This window comes from Prosopis cineraria, unplaced genomic scaffold (assembly GCF_029017545.1).
Source record: "Prosopis cineraria cultivar Desert tree isolate PC_DT_omini unplaced genomic scaffold, ASM2901754v1 PC8, whole genome shotgun sequence".
NCBI classification, from domain to species: domain Eukaryota; kingdom Viridiplantae; phylum Streptophyta; class Magnoliopsida; order Fabales; family Fabaceae; genus Prosopis; species Prosopis cineraria.
In genome coordinates, this window is record NW_026555339.1 from 11301027 (window position 1) to 11309984 (window position 8958).

Genomic DNA, 8958 nt, shown 5'->3' on the forward strand with positions numbered 1-8958 from the left:
TAAAATTTTTCAAAGTTGTTTTTGAGATATGGCACCATGTTGAGAATTTTTAGAAGAATCATATTCAAAGATCACATCAATTATTTGTCAATAAGGATTGATGGAGAATAAATTGTTAAGATGAAAAATGGCTTTTTTTTTTTTGACTTGTTATTATGCAATGTCTATGTATAATTTATTTAAGTAGTTCATGAATGTAATTTTTTTTTTCCATAAATTTTATCATAAAAAGGGAGGACGTCAATTTTTATATTATTAGTTATCACGGCAAATTGTGACAATGTAGGGCCGGGATCATGCCCAAGGCTAATTTAAAAGGAGGAAGGGACAGCAGAAGAAATTAGAAGCCAAATGAAGGAACATCTAATTTTACGCTTGTATGTTTTATTTTGATGCTTAAACTTTATTAAGTTTTTTCATCTGATCAAAAAATTTTTTTTTTTTAAATACGGAAAAACATTTCCCCGTCCATAATATCATTAAATATTCACCATTTGATCCTTCAACCTAACTTTCTCTTTAATAATCCCATTTAACCTAGTATTATTTAAAATTGAGAAGTTGGGAATAGCGGTAAAAATAGGTTGTGTCAAGTTAGGCTTTAACTAAATAAATTTAAACTTGTATGGCAGTTCAGAAGTTTGAACTTGGCCTAAAGTTTATATATAATTTTTTTTTATGGCTTAAACTTACTAAAAATTTGACTTGGCCTAAAAGCTTATTTGAAAGTAAGTTGGCTTTTTAAAATAAGTTTACATAATAAACCTTAAAGTCTCATAGAGGTTGTAGAATCATTAAAAATTATATACATACAACTTGAATTAACAACTAAAATATATAACAAGTAGGAAGACGTATCAATTTTAATACAATAACAAAAATGAAATAAATAGAGTAAAAGTGCATTTTTGCCCCTGAAGTATTTCTCAAAAAGTACCCAGTACCCTAACATTTTTGTTAGAGCAATTTTACTTTGAAAATTATTAAAACGGAGCATTTTTGCTCTTTCCATCAAATTTTCTAATGGTCAACATTGAAATTTTAACTGAAAGGTAAAAAATGCTCCATTTTAATAATTTTAAGAAAAAAATTGCTCTAACTCTTCGAAAAGTACTTTAAGAGTAAAAATACAGTTTAATCAAATAAATACATGCATAAGTCCAAATTAATTGAAAATATAACTAAAAGAATTCAAAATAAAAATTAATATATTGATTAAAAATCAAATGGTAAATCTAATATATTATAAATTCATGATACAAAAGATAATAAAAAAAGAATATAGACAAGAAAAAAAACCATCTAGTATTTTCAAGTTTTGATATAGAACAAGAATGAGAAGAGGCAAAAGAGTGGGAGTGGAGTTGATTATATTCAAATTCTTAAATTATATATTATATGTACATAATATACTATATAATAATAGACAATATACATGTAAATAGATTGGTTTATAAGGTTTTTAGGTTAGGTCTAAGCCTATTTTTATCTAAACAGGCCTAATCAAAGATCTAATAAATAGGCTTAACCTGAAATAAGTTATCATGTAACTTTTAGTTCTAGTTGAGATCATATTTTTTTTAAAAAAAAGTTGGCAGATAAAAATCTCAGAAAGACATTAAAAATAATTAAAAATATCAAATTATTGAAATGATATAAAATAGTCATGATATTTATTTGCAATTAAAAACAAATGACTTTAACTGTGATCATCACCAAAGGAACAATTTAGCAGAAGGTCACTTATACATTTGAGAAAAGTTAGTTGTGAATTTAGGAAAACTAATGTATAAATTAATAGAAATTTAATTAAGAAATGTCATTTTGAAATTAATGAAAAATCAATTGTAAATAGATAGTTAATCTTACAAATTTATGCATCATTATTTGTAAATTTAAAACTAGTCAATTGTGAAATTAAAAAAAAATATATGGATGGATATTTAGAAAAAGGAGGGGTTCCTCAATCATAGATTTACACTTTATTGTCATTAAATTCGAAACTCACAAGTGCTGATGCATTTATTTACATTAAACTATCTATTTATTTTCATAGACTTTTCAAGGATTTACCAGTAAAGTTTATAAAATTTATAGGTGACTTTTTAAATTTATAAGTGATATTACATAAATTCATAAAACTATATATTCATTTACATTTAACTGTCCATTTATTCATGAGCCAGCTTCCTTAAATTCAAACTAATTTTTCTTAAATTTTTTATTGATATTCTATTAGCTACTCCTTCCCGTCTGATTTACAAGACATTTTTAAGAGAAATTTAATGTTTCAAAGTATAATATACTTTAACAAAAAATGTTTCATTAATCATGCTTTTCTAATATTACCTTTTCTCATACATTCTTTCTTTTCTAATATTTTTTTACAAATAAAATATTAAATGAAGAGTATTTTTATAAGTTATATTTTTATTTTAAAAAGTAATGTTGTAAAGTATATTTAATGAACTTTATTCCTATATATAATTTTATCTAAAAGTGTCCTATAAATTAAAAAAGGTAATATTTTCTATACAACTATTTGTTTATTCACACACAGTTAAATTTCCATATATTTACAAATAATTGTCCTAAAATTCAAAATTCATAGTTTAATGTCATGAGGCTATCATGCTCCCTTTGCTTCAGGGTTTAATTCATGGAGGCATGCATGTAGAGAATTGCTTAAAAGAGAACAATCTTTTTAATGACATAAATTTTTCAAGAGATTAATTTTACGATCAGCTCGGGATAACTAGAGAACAAAAAAAAAAGTCAAGAGATTGGCTGTCTACCAATAATTGACTTTTTATAAACTTACGTTAATTCTTCTTTAAAAAATATAAGGCATTTTTAAAAGTTTGTATGTTAAAAAATAAAAAAAAATGAATCATTTGATCCTTATAGTTTTGACTTAGTTGTAACTCAATTTGAATTTTGACTCGTTATAACTCAATCCTCTAAAGTTTTGATTTGATTGTAAATCAATTCCTAAATTTTTTCTTTTACAATTTAGTCCCTGAAGTTTCAACCTCCTAAATATTGGTCCCTATATTTAAAAAAATAAAATTTAAAAATATTTTGAACTTTTAATATCTTAAATATTAAAAGGTTTAGTAATTTAAGATATTAGTAATAAATTTTAAAATATTTTTAATTTTTTTATTTTTAAAATATAGAGATTAATATTTAAGAGGTTGAAATTTCAGAGATTAAATTGCAAAGACAAAGTTTAAAGACTAATTTAGAATCAAATTAAAATTTTAGGAATTGAGTTATAATGAGTCAAAGTTCAAGAATTGAGTTATAATTGGTTAAAACTACAGGATTAAATGATTAATTTTTTAAAAAATATAAGGGATTTTTAGTGTTTCAACTTTCAATTATAATTAATGTATTTTTTAAAAGTACCCATAATAAATAAATTACTTTTATTTATTTTCAAATGAAACATTCTTTTTAACTAGGATAAACTATAAAAAAATTAGTTTTAATTTAAAGATAATTAATTATTTATTAAAAATAAAATTTGATTAAAAATATTTAATTTTTTTAACAAATGGCTAGAATCTACAGCTAACATATATCGCTTTTCATGGACTAAATTGTTCTTATGATTATAAGGCCAAATTTTATAAATCATTTGTTTTTAATTACGAATCATAGTTTTTTTTATTGTCATTTTGATAATTCGAGATTTTTAAATTTGATCAATATTTTTATTAAGTGGTTGTCTGTCTGTCATTCATTTCCATTTTTTAAATTTTAACCTTGATTTTACAAAGTAGGAAAGACCCAAAAAAAAAAAAAAAAAACAAGAGTTATTCGCGGAGAGGAGATAGAGAGCAACTTGCTACAGGTTCCAGATCTTCTTCCAGCACGAGGGCAGTTAATGTAGTGATTTCCATTATCACGTCAAAAGTGGTTCCTTTTCTTTAACGTTGAAGACAATCAAAGCATCCTCCTCATCTTTTCCTTCTTTCTTCTTTGCCAATAGCTAGCATCTTCGGTTTCCAAAAAGAGTTTTATCTGCCGCTGAAGCAGTAGTATTGAGCCTGTCAACCATGGATGAAGCAGAATTTCGACGGGTTCTACAACTCTTTCCCGTTGTTCGTTCTCGCGATTACTGTGTACGTATCTCACTATCTCCTTGCCCCCCGGTTTTTAGGGTTTCGTGTTTTAGGCGTCCAGCTTGAGATTTGATCAATATTATTGGCGTTCTCACTCCGAAGATGGTGAAAGTTTGATTAAGACTCGTTCTGTGGTTTTTGTAGTCAGCGTGCGGCTTCTTTCTTATTCAATAATACCCTTTTGCTTCTAGTTTGGTTGATTGATTTGAACACTCTATATTGTTTGAGAAGTTGTCAGTTAGTTCTTTTATAGTCATGCATTTTGACTGACTCTGAGCTTCTTTGGGCCTATATGCAATTCCGTGTTAAATATGTTCCGGTTTAGAGGCAAGTCTTTTTTCTGTCAGTGATTTTATTGCACTACACTACAAGATTTGTGCCCCGATTTTGATAGTCATGGCGGATGGGAACCCTATACAGTCTGTGAGGTTTGTTCGAACTTATAGTTTTTGTGTATATGTATATTTGTACCTTTTCATAGATTATCAGGTCAAGTAAGCTTCCTGAATCAGAAGGGTATTGAATTTCTTAAGATATATTTGGCAGTTTACCGCTTGGGGTAAAATTGTCAATGATGCCTTTTATTTTATGTTTATATTTGGGTTTACTTGGTTTCAGTGCTTTTCTTGTTAGAGATCATATATCTAACCAGCAGTCATCTAAGTTCGCAATTAACCAGTTCTTTCTCTTCAATCTTTGGATTTTGTAAATTTAACGTGATAAAGCAATCTTGTACTAACTATAAAAATCAAACTAAACATGCTTTCCCATACACTATATAAAGTTTGAGGAATGATTTTCACTATTACTGACCAGTAAATAGTGTGGCTTATATAGATTTTAATAAACTATACTGATATATTGATGTTTCTATATAGTAGCTCGTGTATGGAGTATGGGCACAAACACAAGGAAGGCAGCATTACGTAGTTTAAATGTAACTTATGTTTATCATGTCTAAGTCAAAATGTGTCAGATACTAATGCTGCTCTACTTCTTGTTTCTTTTATTCATAGATTTGCCTTTAGTCGACACTGATCTTAGCATAAAAACTACAAAACACGAGCCATCTTGTTGAAATTAAGTGTTTTTTTTTTTTTTTTACATTTTTATAAGCTTATGTTGCTGAAGATTTGGGGGACATTTTGAACTTGAACAACTATTTTCCACAGTAATATAATTCTGTAAAAATACAACTTAACAGCCAAACTTCAATATATTCAGCACATCCTAATTATTTTACTAATATATAGCCTTCTTTTAATTATGCATTGACTTACCTTATCAACAATCATAAAATTTCAGGCAGAATCAGGACCCAGACAATCAACTTCTAGTTCTAGATCTGCACAGGATGAGGTAACTGTACTGACACTACTGTATGTGTTGTTCTCTCTGTGTGTGTGGGTGGGTGTAATGTTAGTTAACTAATTTGTTGCAATAGCTGAAGGAATGGCAAGATGCATGGGATGGTGGTGATAGGGAGCTTGATATTAAAGGAAATGAACATGGTAGTATGTGACTCAACTCAGTTATTTGATTATTTTAGTCTGTTAGAGTTAATTATTTCTAATTCATTTTAATTAGGTTTAATTCTCAAGGTAGTACGAAAAGCTCTTGAATGACTTGGCTATATAGTAACTAGATTCTAAAAATTTTGTCTCTTGTATTTTGTAAGAAAAAGGAGAGAAAACAGCCAGTAGGTTAACTGGAAAAATATTGGCTTGAAATTACAGCAATACTTCTCCATCATCTTGCATATCAGTAAGAGAGATTGTTGTAGAACAGCCTTTGGCATAATGTTAATAATTATGATCCTAACCTGAAGGATATATGAAACGAAAGGAATATCCTAAAATTGCAGGTATTCTGATCCAACTAATTACACCCAGGGGCTGAAAAATCAGACACTTGCAAAGTTTTGGCATCCTTGGTCTTGCCAAAACCTTTGAACTGTATAATGAGAGACTGAGACAAGATTCACCACTATTTTTCACGAAGTAACCCAAAGTAATGTGTTTCATAGGAAAGTAGCTGCCTGGAAATGCAGGAATTAATAAGCTACTTTTCTGAACTAATTTGCACATAAACATGAAGAATAAGAGCTTTGTGAGGTTTTCAAATATGCAATTTTTTATTTGTGTCAATATTATTGAAAACCTGATTGAAAAGGAGGGACATAACCTAAAATGGATCATTGAACTTAGAACTTAAATTCATTGAACTTAGAGCTTAAATTATGCTGTGCTTATGTGAATTCATATCAACAGATGAATTTTGGAGCAAGTTAAAGGCAGTAGCTGAGAGGAAGGTAAGCTGAATTTCACTGCAATGAATATTTTGAGTTTGAATTGGCATCTGAATGAGTTTTTCGGTTCCACCAAAAAAGGACATGCATTTCCATGTTTGTTGGAAGTCTCGTAGTTCATTACAGTACATCTTGTTAAGTCTTACCTCTGATTCTAAACTTAATTAGAACCAAAAAGGAAAGCTATAATCTCAAATTTCTGGATTTGATCATATCAATTTTTAATTAAATGTATTTGGAAACCTTTGTATATTCTCTTTCACAATCAAAACCCCCCCCCCCAAAAAAAAAAAACCACCACACATGGAGAGAGAAGGGGGTGAGAGACCCAAGGGAATGGATTTGCTAGTCTGCCACCCATTTTGACATTTGAGAGAATGAAAAAATGGCAGAGAATCTTGGGCAAAGAAAAGAGATGCATTCGTTTTTAATTTCATGATGAACTTAGTTGCAGTTTCTTGTATCTTCACTATTTGGTTCCCAACTCAAATATATGAAAAGTGTATTGTTTAATTAGGAAACCCTATGCTTTCATTGAAGAACTTGAAAGCAAAGATATAAGGAATTGCATGTTAAATTTTTCCTTTCATGATTTCATAAGTTGACACTAATTTCTGACATCTCATCTTGCTCTTGGCAATAAATATTGGCCGTTGCAGTCACTGGAATTTTGATAGAGCTCTGCTCTATAATAACTTTCTAGCAGAAAAAATAAATGCAAGAACTGACCAAATAGGGAAATTCTGAGGTTTTGATATTAATGCATAGTAACCGTATCAGTGTTACAAAAGAGAAAGTCATTGATTCTGGCCAAAACCCTATTCCCTAATGCAGAAACAAGATTACAGGCAAAGAAATGAAAGCAACAGAACAGATCCCTATCTGGTGTTCGAGAGACTAGCACTCTCTTCACTTCTGTCTAACTCTCAAAACATGATCTGAGTGCCAACAAAACAATCAACAAAATATTAAGGCAAGCCAAAATATGATCCTAGCATCTAAACTGAATCTATAGCCACCCTACAACACATAATGACTTAATCCTCATTTGCTGGTCCCTCAGGATAATATTTCTGATCTGCTGGATGGTTCTTTTCTATTCCCTGCCCCTTCCTTAATTTCCTCTTATATGTTTGAACAAATCCTGAGGTGGCGTCAAATTTTCAGTAGTTCAACATTATTTGTTGTCATTAAATGTGGCATATTGGTGAAAACAATATGAATAACTAAAGTTGACTCTTAGCTCTTTGATTTTAATGTTCTCAACAGGTTGGTGCGGAAGAAGCAGAGAGATTTTGCGAGGCTTTCCAGAAAATTCACAAGAAGCTAGTACGTACAAAAAGTCTAGTTATTTAGTCTAATGATTCACTAGAAATATAGTAGAAAACGTGGTTGGGGAAAGTAATTTATTGAAAAGATTTTTTATCAGAAAAAAGAAAAATCTAAAAACTGACATCTTTATAGTTTATATGATTTTGTGGTTTTGTTTTGGTCGTTTTCATCAGGCTACGCATATTTTGCTCTTGAAGGAGTCTTTTCCATTGACAAGAAAAATGTTTGCTTGACTGCTAAATTACATTTTCCATTAGATGCAGAGTATAATATAGTCTCCATCGAACACTAGAAAATGCAATTATTATAAGCCCAAAAGTAGTCTGGGAGGTTTTTTTTTCCCCCCATCATTTCATTAGCTAGCTTTCGAAATTTGACTTGTACGGTGGTCTTCATTTTACATTAAGTCCCTTGTAGGGTCCTTAATTGTCATTCTCCCTTTTCTCAACTCATGAGTTAACTTTTAGAGGCGGGTTCTCTACTCAAGTGCCTATTTTTAGCGGGTAAAACGGGGGGAAAAAAGGTTCGTGTCAATCTTTATAAACTATAAAGTAAAATAACCCTACAAGCTAAGGGTGTGGATATAGTGCGCGCGTGAGCGAGTGTGTTTTTGTGAAACCTTTATTGTTCGTTTATTCATTAATATTTGTCATACACAGGTCTATGAAGAATTGACTGAAGATGCTGCACGAAAGTTCATTAAACTCGTCATAGAGTTTGGAGAGGACAAGCCCATGCACACTATCTTCGTGTTATTGTGATTGCTTTTTAAGGTTAGATACTTAGATCATTCTGTTGGTCCTTCAAATTTCCTGGAATGTCCAGTTTTGGAAGAGATGAATTGGAGAATATATATATTACAAGTGATTGTATTTTAATGTTTCATTAATTGAGCAAGTTGGCAATCGCATGTGCTAGAAATGGGATTTTGGAAGTCCAGAATTAACGTGTAGATAGGATCTGATAATCTGGCCCCCACAGTATAATGGGAGACATCACTTGCTAAACTAAACCCCTCCTAACTTCTAGGGAGAATTACAAACAGGTTTTACACAAAAAAAATTAATTACTGTAGGGTCCATTAACAATTAAATTAAACTGCATCTAGGGTCCATTGAGAGATGAATTAAACTGCATCTCAGTTGTTAGTAGATCCTGCGGCATTTAATTTTTTGTGTGAGATTGCAA

At 29.9% G+C, this 8958-nt stretch overlaps 1 protein-coding gene across 5 annotated transcripts; it reads left to right on the plus strand.

Annotated features, from left to right (window-relative positions):
- Window positions 1–3804: 3804 nt before the first annotated feature.
- On the plus strand, window positions 3805–8691 carry LOC129318490 (uncharacterized). Of its 5 annotated transcripts, XM_054963289.1 has the most exons (7): window positions 3805–3894; window positions 3998–4130; window positions 5436–5489; window positions 5575–5644; window positions 6401–6441; window positions 7708–7767; window positions 8430–8691. In XM_054963289.1, the coding sequence occupies exons 2-7, from the start codon at window positions 4065–4067 to the stop codon at window positions 8529–8531; spliced, it is 393 nt and encodes a 130-aa protein (XP_054819264.1). In that variant the 5' UTR covers window positions 3805–3894; window positions 3998–4064; the 3' UTR covers window positions 8532–8691. The 5 variants fall into 5 exon arrangements, with proteins under 5 accessions (XP_054819264.1, XP_054819263.1, XP_054819265.1 ...); XM_054963288.1 differs by lacking the exon at window positions 3805–3894 and having other exon boundaries at window positions 3901–4130; XM_054963290.1 differs by lacking the exon at window positions 3805–3894 and having other exon boundaries at window positions 3901–4130; window positions 5575–5641.
- Window positions 8692–8958: the final 267 nt, after the last annotated feature.

Coding starts and splice junctions, on each gene's coding strand:
- LOC129318490 (XM_054963289.1), top strand. CDS start 4,065: ATGGATGAAGCAGAATTTCGACGGGTTCTACAACTCTTTCCCGTTGTT. Junction 4,131..5,435: donor TTCGTTCTCGCGATTACTGT/GTACGTATCTCA, acceptor ATAAAATTTCAG/GCAGAATCAGGACCCAGACA. Junction 5,645..6,400: donor TAAAGGAAATGAACATGGTA/GTATGTGACTCA, acceptor TCATATCAACAG/ATGAATTTTGGAGCAAGTTA.